This window comes from Oncorhynchus keta, unplaced genomic scaffold, assembly GCF_023373465.1.
Source record: "Oncorhynchus keta strain PuntledgeMale-10-30-2019 unplaced genomic scaffold, Oket_V2 Un_contig_353_pilon_pilon, whole genome shotgun sequence".
Taxonomy (NCBI): Eukaryota; Metazoa; Chordata; class Actinopteri; order Salmoniformes; family Salmonidae; genus Oncorhynchus; species Oncorhynchus keta.
This window is the reverse complement of record NW_026287306.1, coordinates 15,001-36,338: the sequence shown is the minus strand read 5'-3', so window position 1 is coordinate 36,338 and position 21,338 is coordinate 15,001. Positions and strand designations below refer to the sequence as shown.

General features: G+C 41.7%; 1 protein-coding gene across 1 annotated transcript in view; it reads left to right on the top strand.

Moving 5' to 3' along the window:
• The first annotated feature begins 4,550 nt into the window (after nt 1-4,550).
• Nucleotides 4,551-21,338, top strand: part of LOC127924030 (UDP-glucuronic acid decarboxylase 1-like) — a 21,631-nt gene continuing 4,843 nt past the window's right edge. The window contains exons 1-2 of the mRNA XM_052508368.1: nt 4,551-5,227; nt 16,137-16,164. Coding sequence (XP_052364328.1) covers nt 5,137-5,227; nt 16,137-16,164 — 119 coding nt within the window. The 5' untranslated portion in view covers nt 4,551-5,136. The remainder of the gene's footprint in view (nt 5,228-16,136; nt 16,165-21,338) is intronic.

The following is a 21,338-nucleotide window of genomic DNA, read 5'->3' as shown; positions in this document are numbered from 1 at the left end:
GGTCCTTCTGTAGCTCAGTTGGTAGAGCATGGCGCTTGTAACGCCAGGGTAGTGGGTTCGATCCCCGGGACCACCCATACGTAGAATGTATGCACACATGACTGTAAGTCGCTTTGGATAAAAGCGTCTGCTAAATGGCATATATTATTATTATTATTATTATTATATTATTATATTATTATTATATTATAAATGTCACGATCGTCGAGGAGTGGTTGGAAGGATCGGAGGACCAAAATGCAGCGTGGTATGTGCTCATCATGAATTTAATGAACAGAGAACACCCCCCCAAGGTGTGGACTCCGGCGGCAAAACCTGAACCTATAGGGAAGGGTCTGGGTGGGCATCTGTCCGCGGTGACGGCTCTGGCGCTGGACGTGGCCCCCACTCCACCATAGTCTTAGTCCACCTTAGTAGCGTCCTTTGAGCAGCGACCCTTGCCGCCGACCTAGGACTGGCAACCCTGCCGAAGGGCCCCACTGGACTGAGGGGCAGCTCTGGACTGAAGGACGCTTCTGGACTGAGGGGTAGCTCAGGGCTGAGAGGTACCTCAGGACTGAGGGGTAGCTCAGGGCTGAGAGGTAGCTCAGGACTGAGAGGTAGCTCCTGGCTGACTGGTGGCTCCTGGCTGACTGGCGGCTCTGGTGGCTCAGGACAGACGGGAGACTCTGGCGGCTCAGGACAGACGGGAGACTCTGGCGGCTCAGGACAGACGGGAGACTCTAGCAACGCAGGACAGACGGGAGCACCTGTAGGCAAAAATCGGAGAGACAGCCTGGTGCGGGGGGCTACCACCGGGCGGCTGCCCCCGGAGGGCTGGTGCGTGGAGGTGGCACTGGATAGACCGGACCGTGAAGGCGCACTGGAGATCTCGAGAGCAGGGCTGGCACCATCCGCGCTGGCTGGATCTTCACCCTAGCCCGGCAGATGTGGGGAGCTGGGATGTAGTGCACCGGGCTAAGCATGCGTACTGGGGACACCACATAACACAGTGCCTGACCAGTACAACGGCCGCCACGGTTAGCACGGCTAGGAGCGCTGTAGCGCTGAGCTGGCACAGGACGTGCAGGGCTAGGGAGGTGCACAGGAGGCCTGGTGCGTGAGGCTGGCACAGTCTTCGCAGGCAGCTAGCATGCACCTCAGGACGAGTATGGAGAGCTGACCCAGGTGACAAATCCCCGACCGCTCCGTTGGGCGGAGCTCCCAGGGTCCTTTGCCGTCCAAAGCCTCTACTCCCGCGAGGAGTCTTGTGATGCTGGCCCCTGCCACTGCTGCTGCTGCCCGTTACGCCAGCTTGGTCGCAGGGGTGGGTGATTTACTGTCACGATGCGTCGTAGTCCTCATCTGAGGAGGAGTAGTTGGAAGTCGGAGGTTAAATACGCAGCGTGGTATGTGCTCATCGTGAATTTAATGAACAGAGAACACTTGAACAAACTATACAAAACAATAAACGAATAACGACCGTGAATATATAATAACAACTGTGCTGACACAAGCAACTAACATAGACAATCACCCACAATGACAAAAACAGGCTACCTAAATATGGTTCCCAATCAGAGACAACGACTAACACCTGCCTCTGATTGAGAACCATATCAGGCCAAACACAGAAACAGACAAACTAGACATCCAACATAGAATGCCCACTAAGATCAAGCCCTGACCAAACAAAACATAGAAACATACAAAGCAACCTATGGTCAGGGGCGTGAGAAGAAATATCAGAGTGAGCAAGATCAGAGCAATGTTAGTCAGTCAGAATATATAAACAAATATATACAGTGCCTGGAAAGTACTCAGACCGCTTGACTTTTTGCACTTTTTGTTTCCATTACAGCCTTATTCTAAAATGTATTAAATAAATAAAACATTTCCAGCAATCTACATAAAATACTCCATAACGTGTTTAGAACTTTTTGCAAATATATTAGATAAAAAAACAGAAATACCTTATTTACATAAGTATTCAGACACTTTGCTATGAGACTTGAAAATGAGCTCAGGTGCATCTGTTTCCACTGATCATCCTTGAGCTGTTTCTACAACTTGATTAGAGTCCACCTGTGGAAAATTCAATTGATTGGACATGATTGTCCACGGCTGTATTAGAACAGAGTTAGAGTGGAGCGGATGTTGAGTTCACATATTTAGTCAAAGAGAAACTTGACAAAAAAAATATATCAATAAACGAACAACTAAATGTGACTTTGTGGTGCACATGCAAACACAAAACAATATCCACAAACACAGGTGGGAAAAATAAGATTAATATGATCCCAAATAGAGACAACAATTACCAGCTGCCTCCAATTGGGAATCATACAAAACACCAACATAGAAAAATATAAACTAGAACACAACATAGAAATTATAAACTAGAATACCCCTAGTCACGCCTGACCTACTACACCATAGAGAAACAAGAGCTCTCTATGGTCAGGGCGTAACATTGATTTGGAAAGACACACACCTGTCTATATAAGGTCCCACAGTTGACAGTGCATGTCAGAGCAAAATCCAAGCCATGAGGTCGAAGGAATTGTCTGTAGAGATCCGAGAAAGGATTGTGTCGAGGTAGAGATGTGGGGAAGGCTACCAAAACATTTCTGCAGCATTGAAGGTCTTCAGAACACAGTGGCCGCCATAATTCTTAAATGGAAGAAGTTTGGAACCACTAAGACGCTTCCTAGAGCTGGCTGCCTGGCCAAACTGAGCAATTGGGGAGAAGTGCCTTGGTCAGGGGGTGACAACCCGATGGTCACTCTGACAGAATCGAGAGTTCTCTGTGGAGATGGAAGAACCTTTCCAGAAAGACAACCATCTCTGCAGCACTCCATCAATTAGGCCTTTATGGTAGTGGGCCAGATGGAAACCACTACTCAGTAAAAGGCACATGACAGCCCACTCTGAGTTTGCCAAAATACATCTAAAGACTCTCAGACCATGAGAAACAAGATTCTCTGGTCTGAGGAAACCAAGATTGAACTCTGACCCAATGCCAAGTGCCACGTCTGGAGGAAACCTGGCACCATCCCTACTGAAGCACGGTCATGGCGGCATCATGCTATTAGGATGTTTTTCAGCGGCATGGACTAGGAGACCAGTCAGGATCAATGGAAAGATGACTGGAGCAAAGAACGGAGATACTTGATGAAAAACTGCTCTCAGGACCTCAGACTGGGGCGACGGTTACCGCTCCAACAGGACAACGACCCTAAGCACACAGCCAAGACAACGCAGGAGTGGCTTCGGGGCAAGTGACTGAATGTCCTTAGGTTGCCCCAGCCAGAGCCTGGATTTGGACCCGAACGAACATCTCTGGAGAGACCTGAAAATAGCTGTTCAGCAACGCTCTCCGTCCCAACCTGACAGGGCTTGAGAGGATCTGCTGAGAAGAATGGGAGAAAATCCCAAATACAGGTGTGCTAAGCTTGCAGCATAATACCTAAGAAGACTCAAGGCTGTAATTGCTGCCAAAGGTGCATTAACAAAGTACTAAGTAAAGGGTCTGAAATACTTATGTAGATGTAATATTTCAGTAAAAATAATAATAATTATACATTTGCACAAATTTAAAAAAAACTATTTTTGCTTTGTCATGAGGCATTGTGTGTAGACTGGTGGGGGGAAATATAATACATTTTAGAATAAGGCTGTAATGTAACAAAATGTGGAAAAGGTGAAGGGATCTGAATACTTTCCGAATGCACTGTAACTATAACTCTGGAGTTGAAAATATCACTGTAGGAAATAAAATGAAGCTTAATCATAGATAGTTTTAATTTTTTTATCTGTTGAAATAATCGAACCACGGATCATTCATTAAGTGTTATTCTGCAAATATACATGTAATAGATATGAAGGTTATATAAACACACAACCTCTCTGTGTAGAAGTGATATTCAGAAAACACTTAATCTCATTCTGCTTTGCTGAAGATCTATTCAATGTCTTGACTAGTTCCTTTTCTTTTATGTTCATTTGCAATAGACCCAGTGTTAAAGCTGGATCACTTTCCACAGAGAACACACATCCACATCACCACCAGACAGTAATGTCTCCTTTAAAAAGCAGCCACCATGAACAAAAGCAGTTGGTCCCAACCAGGGGCTAGGACCATCGTAAGACGCTTACCAGTATAGACAGGGGAAAGAAAATATATTTTATAATGACGCGTGGAACAGAGAAGCTCCTTGAATGGGTGTGGACAATTACTCAACTGTGCATAGGTTTATGAATGAGCCACTGTGCATGCGGTGAATGATTCTGTGATCGACATTCTCTGCGTGATTAACACCTAAGGTTAAAGTTCATCATACACTATCGCGATTTGTTTTAAATAGAGCAGTTGTAACTTTTGGGTGGTAATATTGTACATGTATAATATCATTCTAAGATATGTATGTACGCAAATAAATGCAAAAATGCCACGTCTTCACTTACAAAATCAGAGGTTGAATATGCGCTATCGCGGCAGGCTGCTCAATCAAGGTCAGGGAATACTCGATCACCCTGGACAGCTATCGGCCAAGTAGGGGGAATAAACTCTGAATTTCGCACAATTTTATCCGGATAAGTTAAACATTAGGAAGATATTATATTTCTTCCTAACTTGTTTTGATTATAAGGTTGTTATGTTTTTAGAAAACTATGCGGAAGTAATGGTCATGAAAGATAGCAGGTCTCGCTCATCAAGAAATTGCTAATGTTGTGTGTGACCAGGCAGATAGCTAGCTAGCTAATATTCAGTGGTTGTACAGAAATCTACTGTGTGTATTAAGTACATTTTGAATTGAAAACTGGCGAGGGTTTGCGGCACTGATAATGAAAGTCGTACTACGACCCAGAGTAGAATAGCTACAAGTGGCAGTGAGTTTAACGTAGCATACTAAGCTAACTAGCTAACAATTAGCTGTGCTTTTACAGGACAGGAGGTAGCCACGTATGAACCTCTGTCCAGTCGTAGGTACCTAATTCCTGGTTGTAATATACTAGCTAAAAAGTGTTCATTTAGCAGGATATATATTAGATTTTCAAAACAAGTCTTAATCTAGAATGAGCGCGCGTCCATAGTTCTGAAATGTTATAAACCGGAGCCTCGCGTGCTTCCGGGTTCGATGTTGCATTGAGCAGATGATGAAGCGGATCATCTGGGTGATCTCAGGACTAAACAGAAGGATGATGAAGCTACTGGTCGCCCTCGCTTTGATCGCCTACATTGCCTGTGAGTACAGTATGTCTGCAATACTATTGTATCGGCCTACTGTGTTGCAGTTGCCCAGCTCAATCAATACCTCTTGTGTCTGGTTCTCAGTCTCTCGAATCCAACAACAGGCTTTAATGGCAAGACTAACTTTTGTTTACATTGCCAAAATGGCCTGAACAGTAGGCAGTAGTATCCCACTTATACAATAATCAGGATGACAATAATGCTGGTGATGCTAGTTTTGATGATGGTGGTAATGGCGATGAAGACAATTCAGGTCTAACGGTCTGAATATTTTCTTCCTGAGTGTCTATGCAATGGAGTATGAGTGCAGTGAGTAGGCTAATATGGGTCTCATCTCAAGTCTCTACTGCTGGAAGGTCAATGGGCAGGGTCAGAGCGCTCTCACATGAATAACAATATAGGTCTAATCAATAGAAGGCTATATAGGCCTTGTTATTTCCCTTCATAGCTCTATGACTGGGAGGGTTGTTTGAGGGTGTGAGCAGAGTACACTAGTCCATTCAGTGATAGAACTGCCAGGGACCTAAAGATGCGATATTATCACTTTACTTAGGTCCCCGATATGTATTGACATTCTTACAATTCCTTAAACAGGTTAACATCCACAGAAATTAAACTCTACGTTTAAAATCACCATTGGCCTCATAGCAAAATTCCTGAGCGGTTTCCTTCATCCATGGCAACTGAGTTGGGAAGGACGCCTGTATCTTTGTAGTGACTGGGTGTATTGAGACCATCCAAAGTGGAATTAATAACTTCACCATGCTTAAAGGGATATTCAATGTCTGCTTTTTTAAATTTTTACTACTACCAATATGTTCTTTGTGAGGTATTGGAAAACCTCCCTGGTCTTTGTTGTTGAATCTGTTTGATATTCACTGCTTGACTGAGGGACCTTACCATTGACTGAGGGACCATATGTATGTATGGGGTACAGAGTTGAGGTTGTCATTCAAAAATCAAGTTAAAGACTATTGCACACAGAGTGAGTCCATGGAACTTATGTGACTTGTTAAGCAAATGTTTACTTCTGAACTTATTTAGGCTTGCCATAACAAAGGGTTTGCATTCTTATTGACTCAAGATATTTCAGCTTTAAATATTTAATTTAATTTGTTACAATTTCAAAAAACATAATTCCACTTTGACATTGTAGTGTAGTGTGTATAAACCGGTGACAAAACAATCTTAATTTAATCCATTTAAAAATGAGTCTGTAACACAACAAAATGTGGAACAAGTCAAGGGGTGTGAATACTTTCTGAAGGCACTGTATATGTACAGTTGAAGTCGGAAGTTACATTTTTTAATTATTTTTTATTTCACCTTTATTTAACCAGGTAGGCTAGTTGAGAACAAGTTCTCACTGTGACCTGGCCAAGATAAAGCATAGCAGTGTGAACAGACAACAACACAGAGTTACACATGGAGTAAACAATAAACAAGTCAATAACATAGCAGAAAAAAATAATCTATATACATTGTGTGCAAAATGCATGAGGAGGTAGGCAATAAATAGGCCATAGGAGTGAATCATTACAATTGAGCAGATTAACACTGGAGTGATAAATTATCAGATGAACATGTGCAGGTATAGATACTGGTGTTGCAAAAGAGCAGAAAAGTAAATAAAATAAAAACAGTATGGGGATGAGGTAGGTAAATTGGGTGGGCTATATACAGATGGACTATGTACAGATGCAGCGATCGGTTAGCTGCTCAGATAGAAGATGTTTAAAGTTGGTGAGGGAGATAAAAGTCTCCAACTTCAGAGATTTTTGCAATTTGTTCCTGTCGCAGGCAGCAGAGAACTGGAAGGAAAGGCGGCCAGATGAGGTTTTGGCTTTAGGGATGACCAGTGAGATACATCTGCTGGAGCGCGTGCTACGGTGGGTGTTGCCATCGTGACCAGTGAACTGAGATAAGGCGGAGCTTTACCTAGCATAGACTTGTGGATGACCTGGAGCCAGTGGGTCTGGCGACGAACATGTAGCGAGGGCCAGCCGACTAGAGCATACAGGTCGCAGTGGTGGGTGCTACATACACCTTAGCCAAATACATTTCAACTCCCAATTCCTGATATTTAATCCTAATAAAAATTCCCTGTTTTAGGTCAGTTAGGATCACCACTTTATTTTAAGAATAGTAGAGAAGTATTTCTTTCAGCTTTTATTTCTTTCATCACAAACATCTTTCACGTACAAATCGAATCAAAGTTTATTTGTCACGTGCGCCGAATACAACAGGTGTAGTGAAATGCTAACTTACAGTGAAATGCTTACTTACATGCTCTAACCAATAGTACAAAAAAGGTATTAGATGAACAATAGGTAAGTAAAGAAATAAAACAACAGTAAAAAGACAGGCTATATACAGTAGCAAGGCTATAAAAGTATTGAGGCTACATACAAACACCGGTTAGTCAGGCTGATTAAGGTAGTATGTACATGTAGATATGGTTAAAGTGACTATGCATATATGATGAACTGAGAGTAGCAGTAGCGTAAAAGAGGGGTTGGTGGGTGACGGGACACAATGCAGATAGCCCGGTTAGCCATTTTGCGGGAGCACTGGTTGGTCGGCCCAATTGAGGTAGTATGTACATAAATGTATAGTTAAAGTGACTATGCATATATGATAAACAGAGAGTAGCAGCAGCGTAAAAAGAGGGGTTGGGGGATTCTGAGAAGCCTTTTTGTCCTAGACTTGGCACTCCGGTACCGCTTGCCATGTGGTAGTAGAGAGAACAGTCTATGACTAGGGTGGCTGGGGTCTTTGACAATTTTTAGGGCCTTCCTCTGACACTGCCTGGTGTAGAGGTCCTGGATGGCAGGCAGGTTAGCCCCTGTGATGTACTGGGCCGTACGCACTACCCTCTGTAGTGTCTTCGGCTTGCAAGCTACCCCTTTTTCTCTAAACATAATGATGGTCATTATGGCCGAACAGTTCTATTTTTGTTTCATCAGACCAGAGGTCTGGCTTAGTCTGGCTTTTTTGTAGTGGCTTTTTCCTTGCTGAGCAGCCTTTCAAGTTATGTGGATATAGATACTTTTTGTTCCGGTTTCCTCCAGCATCTTCATAAGGACCTTTGCTGTTGTTCTGGGATTGATTTGCACTTTTCTCACCAAAGTATGTTAATCTCTAGGAGACAGAACGCGTCTCCTTCCTGAGCGGTATGACGACTGCGTGGTCCCATGGTGTTTATACTTGCATACTATTGTTTGTACAGATGAACGTGGTACCTTCAGGCATTTGGAAATTGCTTCCAAGAATGAACCAGACATTTTGGAGGTCTACCATTTTTTTTCTGAGTTGTTGGCTGATTTCTTTTGATATTCCAATGATGTCAAGCAAAGAGGCACTGAGTTTGAAGGTAGGCCTTGAAATACATCCACAGGTACACCTCCAATTGACTCAAATGATGTCAATCAGCCTATCAGAAGCTTCTGAAGCCATGACATCATTTTCTGGAATTTTCCAAGCTGTTGTAAGGCACAGTCAACTTAGTATATGTAAACTTCTGACCCACTGGAATTGTGAAAGATTATTTCACTTATAATTCACTATCTGTAAGCAATTGTTGGAAAAATGACTTGTGTCATGCACAAAGTAGATGTCCTAACAGACTTGTCAAAACTATAGTTTGTTATCAAGAAATGTGTGGAGTGGTTGAAAAATGAGTTTTAATGACTCCAACCTAAGTGTATGTAAAGTTCCGACTTCAACTGTACATATGTACCTCGTACCCCGGCACATGGACTCGGTACTGGTACGCTGTCTATATAGCCAAGTTGTCATTACTCATTGTGTATTTATTATTACATGTTATTACTTGTCTATTATATCTCTATTTTCGCTCTCTCTGGTTTGTTGGAAAAGGGCCCCCGTAAGTAAGAATTTCACTGTTAGTCTTCACCCGTAGTTTACAATGGACTAATAACATTTGATTTGATTCTATATGTATTGCGATTCGATACTGCTTGCATTTTGATGTTCCAAACATATTGCTCACTATATGTCTGCTGCAGAGAGACCAAAGAGAGCACGAGAAAATGATTTTTGATCAGTCATAGAAATGACATCACTACTAGCTGTAGTAGAATGACTTAATGGTGACTTGCTATTAAGTTTTAGTTTGGGTCCTACTTTACTGTCCTTACTTAACAAGCCTTTGTCTGAGAATTCTTACTTCTGTTGTGTACTTGTTGTCATCATGCCAATCCTTTCAAGATAATTTAGAAGAGAGATTTTATTGATACTTTTTTCCAGAAGTGCCCCAAATCTGTCAATTCTCTTGCCTGTCGCTGCCCTCCTACACTCCACTCCTCCAATTGATTTTCTATAGAGTAGACAAAGATCGACACTGACGCGGTCCTCTGCTCCATTCTCTACAAAATGCCAGTCACAGGGCTCTGGAGCAGAGCAGAGACATCCAGTATTGACGAGGCACAACCATGCTGGCTGCTGTCCCCTGGCCAGCTGTTCACCAGGGTGTCTATCTGGACAGGGAAGACGGGGATGTAAAGCTAGTTATAGTTTTTCACATATTTTTAGAGATTTGTTTAGGAGTTAGCCTTGGAAGCGTAGGGATTCATATTTTGCCTAAAATAAAAAGTGTGGCAGTATCTGGGTGTTAATTAGGCTTGTTGTTGTTACACTTGTTTTGTTTTTGCCTCTAGGCCTAATGCACTGCTTTGTTCTCCACAGCTCATGTAAAAAAACAAAACCTCTGAATTAAGAGAACATTGGAACCCATCTCATTATAATCACATACCCTGGCCTTTTAAATGGATCAAATTGAAAAAACACATAGTTACATTCACAGAAGAAGATTCATTCAATTATTTTCTTTGAACATTTATTTTCCAATTAGCCACTGAGTGTGGCCTTTGGCAAGTTGCCAGGGTTTTGGAGGGAGAGTAAAGTCCCAGCTGCTCTTAGGACTAGGGCTGGGCAATCCCTTACAAAAAAAGATTGCAGTTTTGAAACTGCAGTAAAAGTGCAGTAACTGCAGTTGAGTCGACTGGTATTTTGGACCCAGTATTTGCTGCATACTGCAGTTACACTGCACTCTTACTGCAAACTTTTTTCGTAAGGGTCATTAGGTTAATTTGGCGCAATGAACCAATTGGCCGTATCACAAGAATTAAGTTTGTGTTTTTATGATTGTTTAATTATTTTTGTTCTCGTCTACTTCTGTGCTGTGCGAAGTGTGCACCTTCCCACTCATACACCGATACCAAACTCCTCCCCTGACACACAACAACATTGACGAAAGTTCACTTCTTCTTCTCTCACAACAAGCAGTTTCAACTTGCTATTTGCGGTTTGGTCCAACAGAATTGGTCATATGGACACCGAAACACATTAAGACATTATTTTACTGTAATAGAGGAGAAGTTAACTTGTCTAACAATACCCTTTTATGTATCAACTCCTAAAATTTAGAACAGGGCTGATCCTACTAAAGCAGGAGTGTCAATAACCATGATTGTGGAAAACTAAGGCTCAGTTTCTGTCGCGCACGGTATTGCTGTACCACGTACTAGAGGTCTGCACTACAATGTACTTACCGCTAGCAGCATTTTAGCCACAGACTTATGTGCTAGTTGTCTAGTCTGTGTTATATAAATGTGCAATGAGCATAAAAATACGCTTCCATATGAGGAATTGGCAATTCGTTTTTGTTCTGAGAATTAAGCATCTTCTTAACCAGGTAGGTCACTTAATTTCAACATCTATACAAAGTGAACAGGCCGTGTTGTTCGAACAGTTGAAGATGGACAGGAGGGTGTATTCATAAGTTAGACTGTTCTACCTTGTTAGCAAGCAAATATATCCCAAAAAATGAAATTAAGAAATATCAGAACAAGCAATGTCAGAGACTGAATATAAATATATATACACATGTATATAAAACACTTACTGTACAAAACATTAGGAACACCTAATAGGTGTTGGTATGACCTTAATAATTCCATATCATAGTACCCCCTCCTCCCTGTAGACTGTCTCGTCGTTGTTGGTAATCAAGCCTTACTACTGTTGTGTCTGCAAATATGATTGAGTTTGAGTCATACAAGCCACGCAGTCATGGGTGAACAGGGAGTACAGGAGGGGGCTGAGCATGCACCCTTATGGGGCCCTAGTGTTGTGGATCATGAAGTGGAGATGTTGTTTCCTACCTTCACCGCCTCGGTGCGGCCTGTCAGGAAGTCCAGGACCCAATTGCACAGGGGTGTTTGAGCTTGGAGGCTACTATGGTGTTGAATGCTGAGCTGTAGTTGATGAACAGCATTCTGCATAGTTATTCCTCTTGTCCAGATGGGCGAGGGCAGTGTGATGGCGATCACATAGTATATGGACCTATTGGGGCGGTAAGCAAATTGAAGTGGGTCTAGGGTGACCGGTAAGTTGGCGGTGATATGAACCTTGACTAGTCTCTCAAAGCACTTCATGATGACAGAAGTGAGTGCTGCAGGGCAATAGTCATTTAGTTCAGTTACCTTTTGCATTCTTGGATACAGGAACTATGGTGGCCATCTTGAAGCATGTGGGGACAACAGACTGACAGAATATGAATATGTCCGTAAACACACCAGCCAGCTGGTCTGTGCATGCTCTGAGGACCTGGCTAATAAGGATGCCGTCTGGGCCGGCAGCCTTGCGAGGGTTAACACGTTTAAATGCCTTTCTCACGTTGGCCACGGAGGAGAGCCCACAGTCCTTGGTAGCAGGCCGCGTCGGTGGCACTGTATTATCCTCAAAGCGGTGGCACTGTATTCAAATCAAATCAAATTTATTTATATAGCCCTTCGTACATCAGCTGATATCTCAAAGTGCTGTACAGAAACCCAGCCTAAAACCCCAAACAGCAAGCAATGCAGGTGTAGAAGCACTATTATCCTCTGAGCCGTTGACTTGCGACTCCACTCTCTACTCACATTGTGCTTGCTTGATTGCCTTGGGAGGGAATAACTACACTGTTTGTATCGGCCATATTGCCAGTTGCCTTTCCATGGTTAAATGCGGTGGTACGCGCTTTCAATTTGCGCATCTATCCTCGGTTTCTGGTTAAGGTAGGTTTTAATAGTCAAAGTGGGTATAACATTTCCTATACACTTTCTTATAAACTCACTCACTGAATTAGTGTATACGTCAATATGATTCCCTGAGGCTACCCGGAACATATCCCAGTCTGCGTGATCAAAACAATCTTGAAGTGTGGATTCCGATTGGTCAGACCAGCATTGACTAGTCCTTAGCACGGGTGTTTCCTATTTGAGTTTCTGCCTATAGGAGCGGAGGAGCAAAATAGAGCCGTTTTTTGATTTGCCAAAAGGAGAGCAGGGGAGGGCCTTGTATGCATCGCGGAAGTTAGAGTAACAGTGGTACAGCATTTTGCCTGCGCGAGTGCTACAGATGATATGCTGATAGAATTTAGGTAGCCTTGTTCTCAAATTAGCTTTGTACAAGTCCCCAGCTACAATAAATGCAGCCTCAGGATATATGGTTTCCAGTTTGCATAGAGTCCAGTGAAGTTCCTTCCTTGGTATTGGCCTGAGGTGGGTTATACACAGCTGTGACAATAACGGAAGAGAATTCTCTTGGGAGATAATACGGTCGGTATTTGATTATGAGGAATTCTAGGTCAGGTGACCAAAAGGATTTGAGTTCCTGTATGTTGTTACAATTACACCATGAGTCATTAATCATAAAATACACCCCCCCCCCCGCTAGCACTTTCAGAATTACTCACTCCAACAGACACCCACCCACCCAGTCAGCCAGTGTTTGTGTGAGACAGCTTCTTACTGCCCTTGGGAGTCTCATTCAACAACACATCGCAAAGGATTTTTCCTCTTTCAATTAAAGACATTGTATGCTTCAATCAATATTTTCTTGCACTCGTTCTGGTTGAATGCGTTTGTGAATGTGTGACATCGATCACAATTGAGGGTGTTCCGAAGCCACTTTGATCCAGTTGGCACTACAATGGAAGTGTTTTGTCTTTTATTGTTTTGCGCTCTCTCATGCGTGCGCACACACACACCGCTAAGACTTAGGCTAGTCAACGGCGTATGATTGTCACCAAGTCCCAGGGTACAAAGTGTGGATTTCCTTTGGATATCGTCTCTCTTGCTCTCTCGCCCTCTCCATGTCTCTGCCATTCCTTTTGAGGCTCTAGTCCATTAGCGTGGAGATCCTGAAGGCCAACTGCTGCTTGTACACTAAGTGGCTGGCTGCGACAACACATACAGCATAAGCTAGGTTAGCCGCTGGCCATGGTAGAGACTAGAGATGGAGTTAGATCAAGTTCAGGGCCAGCCACTCTACTCCAAGTAGGCCAGATAGATAAGCCCCAGTTGGACGGCAGGTTGGTTGGCAGGAGACACACTTGCCCTGGGTTGTTTATGACTGGAGAGAGAGATGAATAGATGGGTATGACATAAGTATAAGTGACAGTTATTGCTACAGATTCCTGGAGTTTGGCTATTTGTAACAGTAGGCTGTTGCTATCTCTCATGTTTCCCTGTTTCCTTTGCTCTGTCTCTCTCTCTCCTCTCTCTCCTTTCTCTCCCTGCCTGCCTGCCTCAGGCATGCCCTGGCACCAAGAATGGACTAGACTGTGTCTCCTGGTTTTGTGAGGCAGAGAAGCACAAGAGAAGGCTAGAATCGGAGACAGGAGGAGAGTGAACTGCAGGCGAGCTGAATACAGAGTATCCCTGTTCATACGAACAAGGCTATCAAACTGTCACAGGCCACTAGCAGGTCATACTGTAGTGTGTGTGTGTGTGTGTGTGTGTGTGTGTGTGTGTGTGTGTGTGTGTGTGTGTGTGCGCGCGCACCTATATGATACACTCAGAAATACACAAAAGAGAGAAAGAGAGTTGGGGGAGATTTCTCCTTTTTCCTAGACATATTGACTTATTTACAGAGGATTTTGACATCCACCATCTCAGATTTCTGTAGTTAGATAAGAATAGCGTTTCTGAAACAATATTTTGCTGAAATGTAATTTTATCACTGAGAAATTAAGCTAATTGATTGCACCCAAATTGGCCATTTTAAATTATTGGATTCATATAAGCGTAAATAAATATAGTACCTAACATCTGATTTGGACCTTAATGATTCCTAATAATGAGGACATGAGGAGTCCAATTACAGAACAGGGTAACAGAACTATTTTCACCCCCTCAGATTTTTTTTCACATTTTGTTTTGCGTTACAAAGTGGGATTCAATTAAATTTCATTCAGTTTTTTTCTTTCTATTTCTATATATATATATTTTTTAAACAAAATAATACAAATTAAATATAAAATATATAGTCGTTGCATAAGTATTCACCCCCTTTGTTTAGACAAGCTTATTTTAGTTCTGGAGTAAAATTTGCCTAAACAAATCACATAATAAGTTCCATGGACTCAGTATGAAATAATAGGGGTTGACATGACTTTTTAATGACCGCCTCTTCCTCTTTCCCCCATATATACAACAGCTGTGTAATGTTCCTTAGTCAAGTAGTGGATTTGAAGCAGAGATTCGACTACCAAGACCAGGGAGCTTTTGGAAAGCCTCATAAAGAAGGGCAGTGATTGGTAGATGGGTAACAATAACAAGTCAAGACATTGAATATCTCTTTTAAGCATGGTAAAGTTAATAATGTTGCTGTGGAAGATGTATTAAACCACCCAGATACATCAAAGATACAGTCGTCCTTCTGAACTGAGCTCAGGACTGGAAGGAAAATGCTCAGGAATGTCCATGATGATGATTGGTGATTTTAAATGTCTACAGAGTTCAATGGCTGGGATGGGAGAAAACAGAATGGATCAACAACATTGTAGGGACTCCACAATAATGACCTAAATGACAGAGTGAAAAGAATGATACAAATATGCAAAATGCTGTATGCAACAAGGCACTAAAGTAATACTGCAGGTGAAAAATGCATGGCAAAGGAATACACTTTTGCCCTAAATGCAAATTATTGTTATTTTTTTCCTTTTGTCCCTTCAACTTTTATTTAACTAGGTAAGTCAGGAAAGGAAATGCAAACTAATCCTTGTGTTTGGGGCATGCTTGTCATTGGCATAGAATGGGGAGTTTTTCAGGATAAAAAGAACCGTAATAGGGCTACAGGCAAAATCCTGGAGGAAAACCTGGTTCAGTCTGCTTTCCACCAGACACTGGGAGATGAATTCACCTTTCAACAGGACAGTCATTTACAACACAAGGCCACATCTACACTGGAGTTGCTTACCACCAAAGTTACAGATTTGACTTATATCTGCTTTAAAAATCTATTGCAAGACTTGACAACTGCTGTCTATCCATGATCCCCAACAGTTTAGAAACAAATAAGATCAGCCTTCCTGCAACATTATCTTGTAGAAATCTATTTTGAACTCGGAGAAACTAAGCTAATTGATTGCACCTAAATTGGCCATTTTAAATGATAGGATTAATTTAATATTCAATAATTATAGGATCGAACATCAGATTTGTGCCAAACTTTTTTCTAACAATCAGTAAGACATGAGGGAATCCAAATAAGTGGTCAAAACATCACAAACCCCCAGTCAATACTATCAACAGATATATTAGTGTCAGCTCTATATGTTAGACAAGTAGCGTGGAACTGCAGATCCATGTATTGTTTCTTTATTCTATAGTGTATTCAGAGAATTTGGTGCTGGTTTTTATTCCCCTATTCAGAGAGAGAGAGAGAGAGAGTTGTAGACATCTATGTATAGTAATAGGAGAATGTGGACGTGCGAAACCACTAAACCAGAACACTAAGCCTACACCATGTCATTGTGTGGAAAGTCATTTTGAAAAGCACCTTTTAGTTAATGCTTTCTTCCCCTTCTCTCATCCTTCTCTCATCCTTGTAGCTGTCTGGGGAACCTACACCAATATGAGGTACAGTATGCTTTAATGACGATTTCCGTTCTTCATAAAACAAATGCATGGCTACCATGAACTTACTACACTGTCTGTCCCCTCTTTCATGCCATTCCTTTCCTATCCATTCTATTGCAATCCATTTAACTTGTTTCCCTACCCACTTTACTCCCTTCACCCTTAATTGCATTGGATAGACTCAAAACACACTCAACAACCCAGGACTGTTCGGGAGTTATACTATATATATATATATATAGTATAAGTCTCAACAACCCAGGACTGTTCGGGAGTTATACTATATATATATATATATAGTATAAGTCTCAACAACCCAGGACTGTTCGGGAGTTATACTATATATATATATATTAGTATAAGTCTCAACAACCCAGGACTGTTCGGGAGTTATACTATATATATATATATTAGTATAAGTCTCAACAACCCAGGACTGTTCGGGAGTTATACTATATATATATATATTAGTATAAGTCTCAACAACCCAGGACTGTTCGGGAGTTATACTATATATATATATATATATATATATATATATATATATATATATATATATATATATATATATATATATATATATATATATATAGTATAAGTCTCAACAACCCAGGACTGTTCGGGAGTTATACTATATATATATATATTAGTATAAGTCTCAACAACCCAGGACTGTTCGGGAGTTATACTATATATATATATATTAGTATAAGTCTCAACAACCCAGGACTGTTCGGGAGTTATACTATATATATATATATTAGTATAAGTCTCAACAACCCAGGACTGTTCGGGAGTTATACTATATATATATATATATATATATATAGTATAAGTCTCAACAACCCAGGACTGTTCGGGAGTTATACTATATATATATATATATATATATATATATATATATATATATAGTATATAGTCTCAACAACCCAGGACTGTTCGGGAGTTATACTATATATATATATTTTAGTATAAGTCTCAACAACCCAGGACTGTTCGGGAGTTATACTATATATATATATTTTAGTATAAGTCTCAACAACCCAGGACTGTTCGGGAGTTATACTATATATATATATTTTAGTATAAGTCTCAACAACCCAGGACTGTTCGGGAGTTATACTATATATATATATATATATATATATATAGTATAAGTCTCAACAACCCAGGACTGTTCGGGAGTTATACTAAGTCTCAACAATCTTTTTTTTTTACGTTAGATGGACTGCACCAAAAGCACTTTAAATGATTTTTATCCTGGATCCTAGTGTTCATGTTTTGATTCTTATAGCTTGTAATCGGGGTTGGATTTAGACTGTAAACAGAACATAATAATAATAATAATGAGTTGGCTTAGCTAGCCAATTAACCATGTTACATCACTGAGTTGGCTTGGCTAGCCAATTAACCATGTTACATCACTGAGTTGGCTTAGCTAGCCAATTAACCATGTTACATCACTGAGTTGGCTTAGCTAGCCAATTAACCATGTTACATCACTGAGTTGGCTTGGCTAGCCAATTAACCATGTTACATCACTGAGTTGGCTTGGCTAGCCAATTAACCATGTTACATCACTGAGTTGGCTTGGCTAGCCAATTAACCATGTTACATCACTGAGTTGGCTTAGCTAGCCAATTAACCATGTTACATCACTGAGTTGGCTTAGCTAGCCAATTAACCATGTTACATCACTGAGTTGGCTTGGCTAGCCAATTAACCATGTTACATCACTGAGTTGGCTTAGCTAGCCAATTAACCATGTTACATCACTGAGTTGGCTTGGCTAGCCAATTAACCATGTTACATAACTGAGTTGGCTTGGCTAGCCAATTAACCATGTTACATCACTGAGTTGGCTTAGCTAGCCAATTAACCATGTTACATCACGGAGTTGGCTTCGCTAGCCAATTAACCATGTTACATCACTGAGTTGGCTTAGCTAGCCAATTAACCATGTTACATCACTGAGTTGGCTTAGCTAGCCAATTAACCATGTTACATCACCGAGTTGGCTTAGCTAGCCAATTAACCATGTTACATCACCGAGTTGGCTTAGCTAGCCAATTAACCATGTTACATCACTGAGTTGGCTTAGCTAGCCAATTAACCATGTTACATCACTGAGTTGGCTTAGCTAGCCAATTAACCATGTTACATAACTGAGTTGGCTTGGCTAGCCAATTAACCATGTTACATCACTGAGTTGGCTTAGCTAGCCAATTAACCATGTTACATCACGGAGTTGGCTTCGCTAGCCAATTAACCATGTTACATCACTGAGTTGGCTTAGCTAGCCAATTAACCATGTTACATCACTGAGTTGGCTTAGCTAGCCAATTAACCATGTTACATCACCGAGTTGGCTTCGCTAGCCAATTAACCATGTTACATCACTGAGTTGGCTTGGCTAGCCAATTAACCATGTTACATCACTGAGTTGGCTTAGCTAGCCAATTAACCATGTTACATCACTGAGTTGGCTTAGCTAGCCAATTAACCATGTTACATCACTGAGTTGGCTTGGCTAGCCAATTAACCATGTTACATCACTGAGTTGGCTTAGCTAGCCAATTAACCATGTTACATCACTGAGTTGGCTTAGCTAGCCAATTAACCATGTTACATCACTGAGTTGGCTTGGCTAGCCAATTAACCATGTTACATCACTGAGTTGGCTTGGCTAGCCAATTAACCATGTTACATCACTGAGTTGGCTTAGCTAGCCAATTAACCATGTTACATCACTGAGTTGGCTTAGCTAGCCAATTAACCATGTTACATCACTGAGTTGGCTTAGCTAGCCAATTAACCATGTTACATCACTGAGTTGGCTTAGCTAGCCAATTAACCATGTTACATCACTGAGTTGGCTTAGCTAGCCAATTAACCATGTTACATCACTGAGTTGGCTTAGCTAGCCAATTAACCATGTTACATCACTGAGTTGGCTTAGCTAGCCAATTAACCATGTTACATCACTGAGTTGGCTTAGCTAGCCAATTAACCATGTTACATCACTGAGTTGGCTTAGCTAGCCAATTAACCATGTTACATCACTGAGTTGGCTTAGCTAGCCAATTAACCATGTTACATCACTGCGTTGGTTGTTGATGTGAGCAACCAGGTGAGCTACTGTTTGATATATAAATGGACAAAGGAGAGAGAAGAGCAACCATGTAGGACCAGCAGTGCAGATGATATAACTAGGGGTGTAGAAAGCACACGCGGGGATTCACTCTGGGTTTCCCTGTTTTTCTGTCTAATGTTCTCTCTGTCTCACTGTGGGTCTCTCGCTCTTTCTCTCAGTCTCTGTCTCCTTCTCCTGATCCATGTGCGTTCATAGCCTTTCTGTGTGTGTGTGTGTGTATTATGTGTGTCTGATTCTTAGGTGTGTCTGTGGGTCGGTCCGAAGTCAGGGATGGAAAGTTCCACTGTCATGCCGAGGGGAGGGTGATGTGGGTCTTTCACTGTGATTGTTTTGACATGGGCCTGTTGCTGTGATCATCTTACCGCCACCCTGGCAGTCAAGATTCCTGACCGCAGTCAAATTCCACGTGACCGTTGAGTCACGGTAATCTCCTTTTATGCACTTTGAACTTGTTGGTAGCACCCAACTTGCTAACAACCGTCAGGTCGCTAATGGCCTGGTACTCAGGGCTCTATTTTCCCTCTAACCACTCTGAAATCAATGGAAATACAATGGAAAATCACATGAAACACTTATCATCAAAACAGTATAATGCTTTTAAAACCCTCACTGTGATGATCAATTTGAAGAGGTTGAAACCGTTATTGTGGATGTTGTTTCAAAGCCTAACACAGCAAAATAGACAGCTCTTTCAAAAGTGATGACTAATTCAGACACCCATATGCATGTTAGAGCTTCTGCGTAGGCTTATACACTGGGTGTACAAAAGGAATTGTCTGAAGAGCTCCGTTCTCCAGATCTGTGCCTCGACACAATCCTGTCTCGGAGCTCTACGGACAATTCCTTCGACCTCATGGCATGGTTTTTGCTCTGACATGCACTGTCAACTGAGGGACCTTTATATAGACAGGTGTGTGCCTTTCCATATCATGTCCAGTCAATTGAATTTAACACAGGTGGAATGCAATCGAGTTGTAGAAACATCTCAAGGATGATCAATGGATAAAAGATGCACCTGAGCTAAATTTGGAGTCTCATGGCAAAGGGTCTGAATACTTACAGTGCCTTGCAAAAGTATTCACACCTTGGCTTTTTCCCTATTTTGTTGCATTACAACCTGTAATTTAAGTGGATTTTTATTTTTATTTCATGTAACAAAATATTCCAAACATTGAAATGTCTTGTAAAGGCCTAGTCAAAGCCCAGACCTCAATCCAATTGAGAATCTGTGGTATGACTTAAATATTGCTGTACACCAGTGGAACCCATCCAACTTGAAGGAGCAGGAGCAGTTCTGCCATGATGTGCCAAACTTATAGAGACATACCCCAAGAGACTTGCAGCTGTAATTGCTGCAAAAGGTGTCTCTACAAACTATTGGCTTTGAGGCGTGAATAGTTAAGCACGCTCAAGTGTTCTGTTTTTTTGTTGTTGTCTCATTTCTTGTTTGTTTCACAATAAAACATATTTTGCGTGGTAGGCATGTTGTGTAAATCAAATGATACAAACCCCCCAAAATTATATTTTAATTCCAGGTTTTAAGGCAACAAAATAGGAAAAATGCCAAGGGGGGTGAATACTTTCGCAAGCCATTGTATGTAAATAAGGTATCTTTTTATTTTGAGTACATCGCTTTTGTCATTATGGGGGTATAGTGTAGTGATTGCTGATTATTTATGTGGCTGTAACATAATGTGGAAAAAAAGGAGAGAAAGAGGGGGATTGGAGGGAGAGAAAGAGGGAATATAGGGAATGAGAGGAAGTGGAGGAGTAAAGGGGTGGACAGACAGACAACCAGACACAGACAGACGGGAGTGGAGGAGGTGGGGGACAGACAGACAACCAGACACAGACAGACGGGAGTGGAGGAGGTGGGGGACAGACAGACAACCAGACACAGACAGACGGGGTTGGAGGAGTGGGGGACAGACAGACAACCAGACACAGACAGATGGGGGTGGAGGAGGTGGAGGAGTGGGGGACAGATAGACAACGAGACACAGACAGACGGGGAGAGGAG